The sequence below is a fragment of the Erithacus rubecula genome (assembly GCF_903797595.1).
Source record: "Erithacus rubecula genome assembly, chromosome: 1".
NCBI classification, from domain to species: domain Eukaryota; kingdom Metazoa; phylum Chordata; class Aves; order Passeriformes; family Muscicapidae; genus Erithacus; species Erithacus rubecula.
In genome coordinates, this window is record NC_136658.1 from 86014177 (window position 1) to 86031163 (window position 16987).

Below are 16987 nucleotides of genomic sequence, written 5' to 3' on the forward strand. Positions count from 1 at the left end.
TGGATGCAGGGTTTCCTTCACAAGCCAAGCCACTGCCTGCATTTTGTGAAGGCTGGGTAGTGGGGCAAGCCCTTGCAGTGCCCTGGTGAGACAGTGGCAAGCACAGGGTACTTGGTGTCATTGGGAGGAGAGGGAGAAAGGAGTCGTTTGTTCCCGATGCTGATGGTGGAACAGTGAGTAGCAGAAGGGAAGCAGTGTGGCCGGCGGCCGCCAGCTGGCCTGGGCTTGGTGGCAGCACGCCTGGGAGGGGAGATCCCTGGGCCGCTGCCAGCGAGTTTGGGAGGAAAGCAGCTACCGATGGTGTTAGTCAGTGTGACTGCTGAGTGCTGTTCAAAGGGCTGGAGGCTGTTAGGAGGACGGACTGGGCGTTATCTCATTTCCTCTTTCACATAACCCCAGGGAAAAGGGAGAACATTAATGAAACCCTGGAGCTGAATGGAGCCAGATCCAGGCTGAAATGTTTGAAGAATTTCTCGCAAGAGATTTGTCTTTTTGGTCCTTTTGTACTGTTCCACAGGCATAACCTTCCCGGTTGCATGTTGTTTATTTTCCCTTGGCCGCCACTATTCCTGTTTAATCCTTAAAGATAATAATATACATTAGTAATGGTGAGGAAGAATGCTTTTCATAACATTAATGTCAAACATAGTGTGATACAATTTCTCTAATATTTTGGCTTAATACTGTGCACGCTGTGCCAGCAGTAGTACTGGATGATTCAGAGACTGCTGTTAGGTCATTAGGGATGCTTTTTCAGAGCTTGTGTAGGAGGCCCCAGAAGGCATCCAGAAGATTGACCACAGTATTTATGTTTGAAAATGGTGGCAAAAACAGGCTGCTGGAGAATTAAAGCTCAGTCAGCCTAACTTTGAACCCTAGCAAGTCATGAGTGCAACTAACAGTCAATATATAAGCACTTACTGAATAATACAGCCAATTTTCCAGGTCTGGCAGAGGAGCATGCCTTATAAACAGAAAGGAGGAAATAAATGAGGTATATCTGCTGATGCTGTCTTGCACAAAATTTCATAAGAAAACAAGAGAAAAAGGCTTTAGAATTTGAGTAGCAGTGATTGACTTTGTTGGAGCACAAGCCTTGCAAATTCTCTGCTGTGTATCCACTTGTCCACTCTTACCACTCTTGTTGTTGTGGGCCATTCATGTAAGTGCTGCTGATACCTCCCCCTGTTCCTTCATCATCCCCTTGCAAGGCATATTAGCTTGGACCCAGTGCTTGGTTTTGGAAGGGAGGTGTTCAGCTGTGTGAAAAGAAGCATTTGGACAGGAATGTCCAAATGATGTTTTGGCACAGAGCCACCAACAGGACCCCCCTAAACAGAACTTGCCTGATTGCAGCTTGCAGGAATTCTCTCCTTTACCACTTGCACTTAAAAACTTGACCAGTGACTCGATGCTGCAGCTGAAAGTTGGCTTACAAAGTTTGTGGACATCCTTGAAGTGGAGGAGCATTTAGGGATACAGGAGGTGAATTACAAATGACCTTGGCAGCCTGAAAAGAGGTGCCACAATCAATAAGTGGAAATTGCATGAAGAGAAATGACAAGAGTAGTGCTCACGAAAGAGAATTCAAATGACCATGGCCTGTGTCATTTGGAGGATTATTAAAATGCCTTTTCATGTTTTATGATGTGCCTGCAGAGAAAAACAGATCTTAGTTTGGAAACACTGTGCATTAAATATACAGAAAGGTTGACCTAGATTATTTTGAAGAGACTCTATTTATTACTGGAAAAGCCTGAGAGTCGTTGTCCTGCCAGAGGAGGATAACAGAGAGGCCTTGTTAAAGCAACAAAGCACTTGAAGAAGATTTGAAATGTACTGGCTGGTACGTGCTTCTTTACTGAAACCTAGGAGCAGGGCTGTATCCATGGATGGCAAACCTATTTTGATGGTATTTTAGTGCATCTGTAGTCTCTGTAAGTGAAATAAAAGTAATATGATAGCTCTTCCCTGGAATTAAAACCACTTTTTTCTCTAAAGCAGCATTTCCTCCTCCAGTGTGCTCACATCATAAAGGAGAAGGTACAGTGGTGTTGATTGTCAAAGTCAGAGATCCTGAAATGGGACTCATGGCCTGACATACCTTTGATGACTCTGTCAGTTTGGCCCATGGCTGTGCTGCCCATTGGCCCATGCATCTCCCTGCACATCAGGATGCAGCTGCAAGGAACCATCCAGTTGTCCTGGGCATTTATGCAGCTATTCTGTTTGTCTTCCTCTGTCATGGGCATTGCAGTGGAGGAGGCTGGGCAGAATGGCAGGGATGTTGTTTTATTTCTTAACAGCAGTGTTCTTGTGGAAGGGTCAAGCCTTTCTCCTGTTATTCATAACCATTTTAGAGGAGGGGAAGCTTCTGACAGCTCCCAACATCAATCTGATCAGCTGCTGCAACTCCAGTCCTGCACTGTGCCAGGTGTGCTCTCTGCTCATGGCCAGCACTTGGGTCCCTGCAGTCTGCTCCTGCTTCAGTCAGCTCTGCCACTGGCCCCAGGAGAGGACAACTGGTGTGGAGTCACAAATCTAGGAGTGAATCTGGTGTTTCCCATCACTTCCTAGCAAGAAGTCCTCAAATAAGCAGTGTGGTTCGTCCTAGGGCATTGCTCCAGGCCTGGCTCAGGTGTAGCAGTAACTGTTTTGAAAAAATGGTGTTAAAATAGTGCAGTGAGTTTAAGAGAATACAGATAGCTGTCTGAGATAGTTGAGAGCAGACTATTTTAATTGGTTCCATTTCACAGAATCATGGAATTTGGGGTGGAAGGGACATTTAGAAGCCATCTAGTCCAATGTCCCTGCAATGAGCAGGGACATCTTCATCAGGTTGCTCAGAGCCCCATCCAGCCTGACCCAGGGCTGGGGCAGCTACAAGCTCTATGGGCAACCCATTCCATTATTTCACCACCATTGTAGTGAAAAATTTATTTTATTTGAACGGCTGCAATTGTGACTTTTTACCTGAACTTGAGTCAGTTTGGCTTGGTTTGCTATTAGCATTTGGTGGCCTGGGCTCTGCTTTGGACGGCAGCTGTGATGACACTGAGAGAAGGGACTTCCTGCATCTTCCTCCCTTGTGCTGTGTATGGCTCCTTTCCCCTACAGCAGCTGCATTCACTAACCCACCCCCCCAAACCCAGTCTGCTCCCATTGCGGTGGCTAAGAGAGAGCTCTTGAGAAAGGAAGACATGGGCTAAAGCTTCTTGCAGCTGGGCTGAAGGTGAGGGAGGAAGGAGTGTGTGGGGAGGGGAAGGAACTTGGCGGTGAGTGGTGAGCTCCTGGGTCATTTCAGCCATCTCTTGTATACACCCTCAGCAAACTGGAACAGCTGAGGCATGAGTACATGTTTCCTTCTGCTTGTTTTGCCCCGGAGATGGTGATTTCAGGGTGTCATGAGGCAGACAGCTGCAGGGTGTGACTGTCTGGCTTCTCCAGCAGCTCCTGGCAGTGCAGGCACGTCAAAGGGCTCCTTGCGGAGGGTGGCTCTTATTGCCTGAAGCAGAGAGGACACTGACTTGTCCAGAAGCTGCAGTATTGAGCATCCTGGAGCAGATCTGGGAATTTGGTTTTACCTGTGTTCTGCAGTTCTAGTTCATGTAGGACTGCTAGAGAAGCAAAGAAAAGTACTCTGCATCTGTGGAAATGTGGATATGAACCAGTGGTTCCCTTCCCTAGTTAATTTTTGCTTGTAGACTAAGTTTTTGGTCTAATTCTATGCCTAGTGCAGATCCACCTCAGGACCTTCCTGATGACTGCAGTGCACATCTGCTGACCCCTTTCACAGGAAGCCTTGGTGCCAGGAACAGCTGATGGGTTTGGCTGAACCGTGTGACTTTGTCTGGAGCTGTTTGTGTGACTCTGCCCTGCACTTCCCATCAGGCCTGATCTGGGCAACCACAGACTGCAACGATCTGTCAGTGCCTATGAGCACAGTCTCTCTGGGGATGGTCTTTTTCCGCTCTCATTGACCATAATTTTGTTCATAAGTTTTCTTTTAGCATGGCTCTTTTGGAAAATAAGTTGGTGATAAAAGAGAGCCAACTATTGTGATGTGAACAAAACTGAAAACATGGTTTAGCCAGGCCAACTGGTTAATGAATTGCTCAAACATGCTTTAAAATGTTAATTGAAGAGTTAATACTTGTTTTCCTAGTTCCCTTTTAATGCATGCTTATTCACATTAACCATGAAATGTTGCAGCTTTTACAGTTATCATGAATCAACAAACTGTCCTTGCCTTTTTGTAAAAGCGGAACTGCTGGCATATGAGTAATGTATTAAATAACATGAGTTGAAGTAGCAACCAAGGCCTCTCATTCTGTATAACTGTTGTGATTTTCTTCATCCTCGAGAATAAAATGCTGTTACCTTGATATTTGCCACATTATTTTGAGAGACAAAGCTGTAGTGCATTCTTTTGCCTGGGAGGGTAACTGCCCAGTGATAAGTTTAATGAAACTTTACTGCCGCTTTTGTACTTGAAGGGTCTTTGCAGGAAGAGATAAGAAGTTTGAATGAGGAAGCACTATGTGGCAGTATGGGAAACAGCAGCTTGGAAAGATAACTTACATTGTTAATTTGTCCACAGAAAAGGGTTAGCGATAATGTTAAGTGGTTTGAAGACAGAAATAGGAGCAAGAAACAGGATATAGAGACATGATGAAGGAAAAGCAAAATGAGGCTTTTGGTATAACATGATATTATTTTGTGTATATGGTGGAAGCAGGTCGTAAGGAAACTTTCCTGTCTGACTGTTTGGGAGGGCACACTGGCAGTCAGTGGACCAAAGCCTGAAGCCATACTTCTCTACAAACAGAGATGGGGACCAGTTCTGCCTGCAGCACATCCTACATGTCCCCTGCAGAGATCAGCTTGTGGCCTCATTTCTTTGTCACTGATGGTGAGCATGGTTTCAGGCTGGGCTCCTTACAGATCTTTGTAACAACTAGCAGGGAAACATTGTTGATTGTAAGGGTATTCATGCTTTAACCTGCAAAGGATTGCCTGGGACCTTTGACGTGTGTGAGGGATTCAAATTGCTTTAGGAAAACTGAGTTTGAGTCTCTGTCCATTTAAGAGACACATATCTCAACTCTTGTTTGTCTGGGCAGGTGGACCACCCTAATCTGTTGTGTGAGATGGTTATTTTTTGTCCCTGGTTAGTCCTTGTCCTGTGCTGAGGTTGTCAGAGATGGCAGTAGCCTTGCAGTGTGTGACACTGTCTGTCTTCACCTCAGAGAAGAATATTGGAAGGTATTCCTCTTTCTCAGCAGGTGGGGAGGTGGGGAGATGTGGTCTTCCCACTCCACAAAGCACTGACAGAGATGCTTGTGATAGGTTGAAGTGGCCCTGCTTGACTCTTTGTGGCTCATCGGTGATTCCAGAGGTTGCTCTTCCCATAAAAGGACCTGGAATGCTGTCCTGCTGTTCTTACTGTTTTGTACTTCTGTGCCATACACCAGTGGTATAATGAAAGCTTTAGCCTTTATATGAGCTGGAAGGTTTGCTTCCTTTTCTGTACTTGGTGGTTTTGAGATGGAGAATTGGCATGACACAATTTGTGGAGCTGAACTGTGAATTTTGATAGATTTATCCTCTTCTTCACAGCATCAGGTTTTTACAGGGTCAGAGAAGGAAGTGGTTTATTGGGTCACTTTTTTTTTTTTCTTCTTTTTTTTTTTTTTTTTTTTTTTTATCACAACTACCAGTAATAACCACAGGGAAAACATACAGTGGGCATTTGATGTGAAGCTTTATATGGGAGAGGCTGCTCATTGTGAATGTGCTGCCAGAGAGGCTACAGACTGACAGTAAGTGTCTACCTGGGGCTGAGGGTCTGGCTGAAGCATCTGCTGGAATGCACATTGTGCTGCCTTTTGAGCCAACAGCCTGGCTACAATGGGCTTTTAGCCATTCACAGGGAAATTCATGGGAGCAGGAGCCATGCATGGGAATGGTGATAAAGAGAGTTAGGAAGAGGACAAATAATAGTTTCACTTGCTGGGTTTTATTGCTACTAACAGCAAGCAGTATGGTAACAGAGCTTTTAGCAAAGTTCTTTGTTGTTCTGGAAATGCACAGAGGTATTCTGGTATTTCCAGTAGTTTTTTATCCGTTGCTCACTGGGAGTGTTTTTAGGGACACTGTTTTGTCCCCACCCAGAACAGAGGATTCATGGTGAGTTTGAAGATACACCATTGCTGATGAGCTTTCTGCTGGCTGAGGAGGAGACACCACAACAGAGTAATAGAACCCAAAACTTTAATTCCAGTGGAAGGAAAAGATTTGTCCCACCTGTAACAGAAATTGTGTCACATCTGGTGTGGCTGTGTTCAGAAGTCGGTAACTTTGCTAGTGAAGCAAAGCTTTTATAGTAGGGCAGCTGTGCAGTTTTGGTTTGAGGCTTTTTCTCTAATTTAAGAATCTTAGGTATGTTTTTTCTATGTGTTTTAAAATATTATGAAAAGTCCATGTGAGATCATATTTTTATGCTTTGTGCTGAATCCCAAAGTAATTTTTACAGTGTTGAGGGAAGGGGGAATGGCTTTTTCATTTTGCTTCATCTTGAATGTCCAGGTTGAATTACTTTCATTTCTTTTGCACTGTGGTTTTTTTTCCCAGTATGGATTTTTCTGCTGTGATAGTTTTAATAATTTCAAAACGAAAGTGTAAATACATAAAAATTAAGATTTTTTGAGTCACTAAAAATTGCACCTTGCCTTTGATTTTTAAATGTTTTCACATGTGTTCATCTTCATTCTTTGTAGACAGCTGATCTTGTTTCTGTATTTTGCTTTACAGAATATATTAGTTCTTACAATAAACCATCATACTACAGGTTTCTGAGCATTTAAAGGGAGCCACCATTTTCTACCTTTCTTGGAAGTGCTGGTCAGAGTATAGAACCACTTTTCAGTATGTCTGACCTGTGCTGTGTCAAGTGTTTTCTCTGTGCACTTACTGCCTCCTCCTCTTTCCTCTGTAATGTGTTTTCCCTGCCTTGGTTTTTTGGGCAGTAGAGGCTGTGTGAGGTGGCTGAGTGTTTACAGCTGTAGAGCCAGCTGCTGCTGGGCTGCTGAATTGACCATCCATCCCTCACCATACAACCAGCAGCATTCAAAGGCTCTGGTGCCCTCTTGAGAGCTCAGGGTTGGATTGCTCTTCTAAAACACCAGCCCTTGGAGCTATAATGTCAGCCACTGCTTTCATGGTTGTATTTGTTTGTGTGCCAGGAGGTGATGGTACCTTCAAGCCATGTGCATGTTGTCAGTGTTACCAGCACCTGTTCCAGCCTTCTCAAGGGGATTGTACTGTCTTCTCCCCTTGGTATTTCATTTCAATGTAAGGAGACAAAACTTTGGTGAGAAGTTTTTCTTTCTCCACTTGTAATGGAGTGTTAGTCATTTGAAAAGTATTTGTAAGACGGAAGGAGACTAATTGCTGGTAGTCAATAGAGAAAGCAGTTCATAGGCTGCTGTAGTTTTGTTTTCATTTATTTAACCATGATGAGTGATGTTTGGAGAAAAATTAAGATTTCTAGTAGTTCCATTCCTTTGCTGAAAGGGTAAAGTCAGTTTGGGATCTGAGATGTTGCAACCTGCTCTCCACCCAAACCAGGGCTCAGCAATTGCCCATCTGATATGTCTCCATCAGCTTTTCTGCACCCCTGGAGGGACTTGCTGGCTTTTGGGACACAGACCTGACTGCCAGAGCAGGTAATTCCTTGGGCTATCTGGGTCAGCAGCTCTCTGGGCAGTTTCTTGTTTCCTTCATTTGCCACCTGTTTTCTAGGTCTGCTTCATTTTTTTAAAACTTGGAGATTTCTTCAGTCTTTTGTAGCATCTATTGGGGAACTTCTAACCACCCAGCTGGCATGTGGGGCATTTTGCTTTCATTTCTAGAGGCAATTTATTGCATCCTACAGTAGCAGAGTACAAGTAGAAGTAAACTTTTTAAAATATAAGACTTTTCATCTTAGGAAACTCTCCTTCCCCTTTTTTGGTGTGGGTTTGGGTTTTTTTTCCCCTTTCTTTTTTTAGATGTTACCCCATCATATACAGGGTCCATATGAGTAATGGTACCCATCTTAAAGCATCAACTGTTCACCAGCTTGTTTGTCACTCCTGTTTTTTAAAGGACTTATGTACAAATGGCAGGACAAAACTGATTCACGCTGTGTCATGCTTTCTTTTTTGCACACCTACTCACAGATCATCTCCATGGATCATCTGCTGATTAACAGCATAAATTTCTGGCTATAGTGCCAACCTGTGTCTTCACCTGCTGGTCTCATTCATCTCTGCTCTCAGCTTGGCCCCAGTTGGAATGACTAAAGTATGTGTGGGTTAGTTAATCCATACCACCCTCTGGCTGTAGGAGGAAATACTGGCACGAGAAACAAGGCAGTATTTTCCCAGTAGAGGGAGGTATTGTAAAGCTCAGCCAAAGTAGGTTTCTGCTTTCTGGAGAAAAGTCTGCTTTTTGCAGGGTTTTTTCTCTGCTGAATTTAAGAATTCTTGGAGCCGCACGTGCAGAGAGCTTGGAAAAGGAAAGCAGAATACCTTGCTCTACATTCAGGCAGACAGAAGATTTTCCCATGTTTGCTTTTATTTATTTTTTAAATTATTTTTATTGAAATAGAATATGTGGAATGAAAGCAGGGATCTCTGCCATGCTCCACTGAAACCTTGTGGGCCCCTAGTCATGATGGTGGAGATGCCTTTGGTACTGCCAGCATGAGAAAGGACTCCTGTTCTCACCACCCTGCCTTTTCTTTGCCCCATTATATCCCAGACGACTTCAGTGGCTTGAGTGCATCACTGCTCTGAAGAGTGTTGAGCACACCATGGAATCATAGAATGGTTTGGGTTGGAAAGGACCTTAAAGAGCATCTAGCTTGAACCCCCCCTTCACCCACAGTGGGCCAGTACACCTTGCACTAGACGAGGTTGCAAACATCATGTAGGTTTTTACTTTACATTGTAAGGCAGGGACAGGCATTTTAATGAAAACTAGTAGGTACTGTTAAGTTGCAGCCATCCCACTTGGTCAGCTGGAGCGTGGACAGAAATCCAAAACTCTTTTAGTGTGACATAGATAGATCAAATGCCTCAGTACTAAGTCTAATCCACAGATTAAATTTGCATAGTTCAGGACTGATTTATCACTAAGTGTAACATGGGAAGAAACATCAAAACGGATGTTGGAGTGACATAGACAAGGAAGGAAACGTAATCAATTATTTAACTCCTTGAATCAACAGTTTAGACTCCTGTGAAGCTTTGAAATTTTAGTTTCAAGGTGTGTGTCCTTAGCATTTGGCTTGGTATCCTCTCTGTGCATTTCATTTTATCACTGCCTGTCCCAGCAGAGACCCACAGTGTGGTACACTATTCCTTGGCACCCAAACCCATCTGTGGGGACTCATTCTGCAGTTCCAGAGAGATTGAAGCTTTGCTGGGATTGGCATATCATTTGGTGCTTCAGGGATTCTTGCAAAACTGCCAGAAGGGTTATTGTCTCCTTCCTTCATTTTCTGCAGTGAGTCCTTGGCTGAAGTGTAAGCATTTTCTTTTTCTTCACTTTAAAGTACTTTCTTCCCAAGCTTGCAAGAAATAGTAGAAAATGATCACTCGTGTATGTATCCCTCTGGAAACTGGTTCCAGTCATAAGCTGGGTGAGCAATGAGGAGATGGAGGAATGTGCTCCCCTTTGAGCAGGCAGCTACCTTGTAAATGTGAGCACATTACAGATGGTACATGCTTACACATGGGGGAATATTTTTATCTGATTGAAAGACAGGTACCACCATAGTTATCCATCACATCACAATAGCAATGTTGGCTTTCTCTGGTGACAGGAGGATGGTCATTTGCATGAGGGAAGAGTCACACACTAGAAAATGAAGAATAAATCTTCAAAGTACAGGATATACAAGAAGGCTGTGTATTACTGGTAATGAGAAAGGCTGTGGTAACTTGGCTGGTCCTCAAAAATTCTGATGGAATGTGAAAGGTCCAAGTGGCCCCATCCCACAAGAGAAGAATGTAATCTCTGAAAAAAGGAATTATAAACAGCAGATAGGGGCTAGAAGGTAAAAAGGGGTGTGGGGAGCAGGAGGCACTCGCTGGGGAAGCTCTTCTTGGAGAGGCAGGTCTATCCAAGTTGCTTTGTGGAAGCATTTAAGTGAGTTAGTCAAGAAATAACATTTGTGTTCTGCAACATCTCTACAAAAACCTCTCTTATAACTTGTATTTGCTACTCAGAACTTAGTTTGACTGTTTGGGTAAACTCAGATTTGTAATCTCATGTCTTGTGAAGATTCATGGGGAATCCCACAGGGCAGAAAATTAGTCCAGTTTGCGTTTCTTCTTGTAGAAAGCTTTTAGCTTGTTCTGAAGCCCTCCAAGAAGGTGTTTTCTGTATCAGCGTAGGTTCCTGTTGGAGTTTGCTGAAGAGGCCTGTGAAATGGAGCTGAGTCCCTGGTCTTTGGAAACCTAACCATCTTGCCCTCCTTTTTGTCTAAGTGGATTTGATCTGTATAACAACTCACTTTTATGTTTGGACTTGCTGTATTCCTTTAATTTGCATGCTCTCTCTTGGTGTAGCTCTGGTTTCCAAAGATATTTGAGTAAAAGTTGTTGCCCAAGCGCAGCAGCTGCTCACGTGAATAAATAAAAGTTTAATGAAGTGATGTGTTTCAGACTAATGCAATGTGCATGAGCAAAATGGGTGAAGAATTGTCCTTTTATTTTTTATTGGCTTGTGTCATGTTTAATACAAAACTATTCAGTATATGCTCAACAGATGGCTTCTGTAGTGAATAAGAATCTATGAACAAATTTATAGGTAATAGTTCAATTTCAGTAGTTTGCAAAGAGCTTTTTCACAGAAAAAAATGTACTCATCACTTTTTAGATTATTATCTAAAATTGATCATTTGTATAAATTAAGTAATTTGTACACAGATATTTAAAGCAGAGTATAAACTGTAATGTATAAAAGCTGCTGTGCCATGAACATCTGTCATCTGCAGTCCTGAAGCTCCAGTCATAACAGCATTAACTTTTCATTGGATCACTGATTGACTGACTGCAAGGAATTGGCAGGGAATTCAATTATGTTTAAGCTTATCCTACTGTGAACTGAGAGACAACTTTAAATACTTCATTTGAAACTGGAATGCAGCATGTTTAGGCAAATATTGTGATCGTTCTTGCTTTAATTTTCTGAGGACAAGCGCTCAGATGTGTATAGTTCGTTGACAGTTCAGTATGCACAACCCTCTAACATCATATAAATCACTTTGAATTTTTGCAACCATTATCTATTAGGCATGTTACATGATTCTTTTTCCAAAACAATTTTGTTATTTTTCCACTGTGTGATGTTTAATATTACACGCTGATGACATTCCAGACTGAAGCATATTGATAGTGTTATGTGAAATTACCAAGTCTGTGTTCAGTCTGGTAATCTCAACAAAATTGGTTTTACATGATATATCCATGTTACACTTTTTTCCTTTAGAGAAATTAAAGAATTCTCTTACATGTATTCTGCTACAAAATAAATACTTTAATAATGAACTCTGTAATTCATACCACATAAAGCTTGTTTACTATTACAGTCAAAACAGTCCTTGCAAATTTTTAGGTTTCTTGGCATTTATTAGATGCAAATTCATTTTAAAAAAGCACTTTCCCCACTTGCCACATAGTAAAATCCCTGAATTAAGTTTTTGTTTATATATGTCAAGAATAATGTCAAATAAATAGTAAACATTTTTCAAGAAGTGGTAAGCTTTTTTGAAGCCCCCTGAAATGAAGTATTTTATTTACTACTGAAAATTTACTAAGTGAAATGAGATGCAGAGCTTGAAAAATTCCCTGCTAATTGCCTTCCTGCCTTTCAGGAAACTTGAAGCACTTCCATTCCTGTTTTACAATTACACAGGACACTCCATCATTACAAAATGTGACAAACTGGTATAGTGGTTGTGTTTTCTTAGCTGAGAGTAGGAAGAAAATTACATTGTGGTTTTCTTTTGGTTTTCAAGGTAGAAAAAGAAAAATGCACGGTGCTATTGCATTTCCAAAAGAGCATTAAAATGCTAGTTACTGAAGTTACTTTGCGGCGCACTTTGCTGCATTAACCTCCGTGTCAGAGCTTGCCAAAGTGCTTGAGTAACCCTGAATTTTCATAGCTCTAATGACTTTCCTTTTGACATAAATTAGAACAGGAAAGAGTAAACACTCATTGCAGTCCTGGAGATGTGTAGCTTTTTGCGGTGACGCTGGGACAGCGCAGTCCCAGCACAGGGCAGGGTCGTGCCTGTCGGGGCGGTGAGAGTTTCAGGAAAGTTGCAGGGAAGGGGGTGAGCTTGTCGCACACATCCCTTAGGTGTGATCGAGTGATAAAGGAAATGTGGTGCCCTTTGGGAGGGTGTGTACCTAGGAGAAACAGGAAGCAGCTCTGCGGGTCCTTGCCCTGCCTGCGTGCCGAGGTTGGTGGCTCGGCGGGCGCAGGTGTGCCGACACACCGCTGCTCTCCAGGCATCTTGGCAGCGCGCTCCTCGGCACCCACAGCTGGGAGAGGCGGGGGAAAGAAACCCAGCCCAAAGCCAAAACACCCCCCTCACCTTTAACAAAAAACAACAAACCAACCCTCCTCCAGGTAGGGGAATATGACGGCCTTGCAGCTGAAAGAGTTGTCACATTCAGGTCTGTACAGGAGGAGACGGGATCGTCCTGACAGTGTCCTGCCCGGGTCACAGGAAGAGAGCCTGAGGTGAGTGCGAATGGATGTACTGGCGGGGCACCGAGCCCTTCTCTGCTGCCCGCTTGTTTCGGCGGGTTTAACGAGCAAAATGAACCACAGCTCTGGGAAATCACAGCAAAACACATGCATCGAGAAGCAGCCCGAGGCACGACAGAGAAGCCCCTGAAGGAGAGATAACAGGAGCCATACGGTGACCTTGCGCGTCCTGGCGAGGGTGTGAAGCCTTCCCTGACTCTGGGAAGGGCAAATGTCAGCCGGCCAGTGCTCTGGGATCCCTTCTGACGGCCAGCATTCGCCACTAAACAAACATTTTGGAGCCTGACAACTTTGCTCCATCTGCTTAGCAGCTGGTTGGGCTCACCCAGGTTGTGTGGGTTTGCTGTCTCTTGGGTCTTGGCACAGTCCCTGTGCCAGGCTGGCGGTGTGGAGCTGGGCTGGCTGCTGGGCTCTGGGTTTCTTCATGGGGGGTTCTTTGTTGCGGAAAGAGCTTTGGACAAAAGAATGCAGCAGGGCCACTTAGCCTGATCTTACTCAGCAAGGGTGACCAAAAATCAGAAAGCCATTTAATGTCTGGGATTGTTTTCCTGATGCTGTGAACCTTTTGAAAAAAATTAACAATGAGTTTACAAAAAGCCTCTGTTTGCAGCAGAAAGATAAAAGATCTGTTTGTAACTAGAGTAGGTGCAGACAGCCCCCCCCCCCCCAAAAAAAACCCCTGTAAAAATGCTGAGATGTTTTCCTAAGTGTGCTCAGCATGAAAGCAATCCATTCCCACTTCAAGCTCCTTAGGAAAGGAACCTTGTGAGTCTGCTAACAAAAGCCTCAGTGGAGAGGAAGTACTTCCTATCTCCTAATGCCTGTCTCATTGTATTTTTAGATTATTTTTCCTTGGTAGTGGATGTGCATCAGGTTGGTTAGAGTGCTGTGTAATTTGAAAGGTTGTTACTCAATTTTTGTCAACTGCATTAGCAATTTCAGAAGAATGGTTATTCAGATCTGGGGGATTTACTTTTTAGATACAACTAAGGACTTTAATTGTGGCAAAATGTATGATTGCAATTTACAAAGATTATTTGCCATGGGATGTCAGAAATATATCACTTCTAGAAATGTGTTAAGTTGCAGGTCTGATATGTGTGTTTGGTATGTCTTCATAGTATTAATTCTGAATTTATTTCCGAGATTAATTTCTAATAGCATTAGCAGTATATATGTTATAGTCATATGACTGCAGCTGGAAGAATAACCAGGCTTAGTAGACAGAGATGTGCAGAGATTCTTGACATTTTTACATTTAGTTTCTTTTGTAAAAAAAAAAATCCAAACAAAAAACTAGCAGTGAGAAAAAACAGATCCATTTGGGGAAGAGAAAGCCTCTTTAAAGCATATATGTAAAAATGAGTACTAGCTCTGTATGGTTGTGTTACTGTTGCTACTGTGCACATCCAAGATGAGAATGAGACCATTTTGGGACTGCATGGGGGAAGGGGTGTGTTTCCTGCAGCAGCAGAAGTCTGAGTGTTTTAATCTCCTGAGCCTCCTCTGGGTAGAGATGAGAAATGCATGAAACAGGGGTTAGTCTTAAGAAATAAAATCCAAATTGTAGAAAATAGCGAATGAGGGGCTTGTGAATCAGTGGAGGACAGAGTGTTGGAGGTACAAGAAGGTGAATAGAACATGATCAGATGATGCTTTTAGAGCAGGGGGACAGCCCATAGCTGCAACCAGAGCTTATCTTATGTTTGCTAATAACTTAAACTGGTTCTTATTCAAACTAAACCTTGCTCCTTCCTACCCCATATTGTGATAGTTCAGTGTTTTGCAAGGCAGGCTTATTTGTCATTTTTATTGCATTCTCCATGACAAAAGGCTATGGCTTTATAAATATGGAATTATGACATATCAACAGGGCAAAGAGCAATTGGGAACAAAGAGGAAAAGCTCATAAGTTTTCTAAAAATGGAAAGCTCTAGTTTTTTCCGTATATTCTCCCAGCACCATTTAGATGCCTGTCCTTAGCAAATACTTTCAGAGTATCTAGACTCCACGAGAAAGACAAGAGATTTCTTTTATGTCTGCTAAATATATCCTGCCATCCATGGTTTTTCAATGCCCTCCCATAGTATTTCTCTCCAGTTCTTTGTTCTAGTGCCTTTGTATTTTGTTTTACATACATATTAATTCAGATGTGTTAAATAATATCAGCCCTCAAGCAGCAGTTCACTGAAACCTGTTTCTCAGTTCAAGTGGTATTCTTCTAATCCTGGGCCAAAATGTACTCAGGATGCCAGTGTCCCCAGGTCACCCTTTGAGAACTTCTGCATTTATACCTTTAGTTTCAGCTGGTGGGTCCAGCCATCACAGCAGGAGCCAGATGTGCTTGGTAGGACAGGGAACTGTGTACCTGCAAACTGCAGCTGAGACATAGCCAAGTGTTGGCTTTACAAAGCAGCTCAGCAGGGCTTGGTGCCAAAATTCTACCTTTTTTCTTTCCTGGGAATGTCAGTGTCATTTGTACTTAAAATGGATGAGATTACTAATAAATAGGACACCATGAAACAATGTACTGAGACTCCAAAATGCGTACCAGAATATATGATGGTCATATAATGTGTCATGTTTAATTTGTCCTGACAGCACAGCACATTGGGGGGATGGGAAATTTGGCTTCTCTTTCTATCTCACTCCATGCATCACTTAGCAAGCCCCATAACCTCTCTGGCAGCCTTTTAATCTGCTGCTAGAGATGCAGCTGGTGCTTTACTTTTTAGGGAGCTGCAGCCTGTCTGTGCCATGTAAAAGGTGGTTTGGATAGCTCATCCTTTTCTTGAACTTGCACAGTACAAAAATGTGCTTGGTTTAGACCTCAAATGAAGTCGAGGTGCTGACTGCAGACCTCTCTTCACCTGTTTGAGTAGACTCACCAGCTCATAAACCTAAATTACACAGGATGTTCCCTGGGTGCAGAGTTCAAAATGCAGGAGGATGCCAGGTACCTTCATCTCTCTCCTATGTGCAACACTTGCAGCCATCCTTGAACTAAATGCAACCTGAAAAATCCGCTTTTCAGAAGAGACTGTTCTGAAGACTTGTTCTTTTCCAGCTATATTGATTTAGTGGGAAAAAAAAAAAAATAAATTTCCTGTAGGTCTTGTCTTGCTTTGTCTTTAGAAACAGCATGTAAAAAATTCTGATTATATGCTGATCTATTCTTTCTTGCTTTTTGCAGCAAACAGGATGCAGAGGAAATTGTACTCATATATTTTTGATTAATCATTAGGAATCACTTAGCAATAGCAGTATGCTTGCTATTTTTGCTCTTTCCCGTTCTCCTCCCTTGGTTTTTGTAAAAACAGAATGATTCCTCTAAAAGAATTGATACTATTAATTCTCAAGGCTCAGTACAAGGTGCTGGCAAAAGCAGAGGCGATTTTCTTTGGGGTTTTTTAGCACTTACACTTAAAAATTAATTTGATCACTGTTAGCTACTTACTATCTGTAGCTCTCTTTTCTAAGTTCATATACATTCAAATGCCATTAAAAATGTGAACAACTTTTGAAGAGGTTAGTCTCAAGTTTTTACCAAACAGTGAATTATAGCATTTACAATAAATAATCATTGATGAGCTTCCACCAGTGGCTGTCAGTCACTCATAACTCACTGCTCTGTTTTGTGCAGAAAGCACTGTAAATGTTTTCCATATTAATAGTTTTAAAGTATCTGCATTCCCTTTGCTCTCTGCTGCTGAAGCTGATGGGTACATGTATGTGAGTAGGTGCAGGCAATCTTCTGCTGGATCTATTTAGGCTCCTGTTTGCCTCTGCACATTGACTCCAGGCTGGAAGGCATGTGCATGTGCCTTCAAGCAAATTTCAAGCAAAAAGACTTCCTTACAGATGAAACAGGAGGCATGAGCACATTGTTATATCCCACTGAGCTTTGAGGCTATGCACAGCAAGGCTTGTAGGTGAGTGTAAAAAGAAACAAATCAATACAATTGCCCCACTGGCAACACAGTAGGGCTGTCTCCCTTTCATTATGAAATACAGTATTTGGGAGTTGTGCAAGGTCACAAATCTCCTTAACCTGCCATCAAAAGCACACATGTAGTAGCCAGACAGCTGTTTTCAGCCATACATCAGCTCTGAAAACCTGCTCGTCTAGTAAGAAGGAATCAAGATGATGGTCAGGGAC

The 16987-nt window shown here is 42.7% G+C and overlaps 1 protein-coding gene across 5 annotated transcripts in view; it reads left to right on the forward strand.

Annotated features, from left to right (window-relative positions):
- The window catches only part of LIMS1 (LIM zinc finger domain containing 1), a 66379-nt gene that overhangs the window by 21325 nt on the left and 28067 nt on the right, over positions 1-16987 (forward strand). The window contains exon 1 of one of the 5 annotated variants that reach the window (XM_079302156.1): positions 5716-5822. The exons of 2 other annotated variants lie outside the window; for them this stretch is intronic. Coding sequence is in view for 2 of the 3 variants with exons in the window: in XM_079302152.1 (XP_079158278.1) it covers positions 12698-12801 (104 nt within the window). In the remaining variant the exon portion in view is untranslated. Of the gene's footprint in view, positions 1-5715; positions 5823-11659; positions 12802-16987 lie in introns of those variants that run through there. 2 more of the 5 variants (XM_079302152.1, XM_079302153.1) reach the window with 2 other exon arrangements.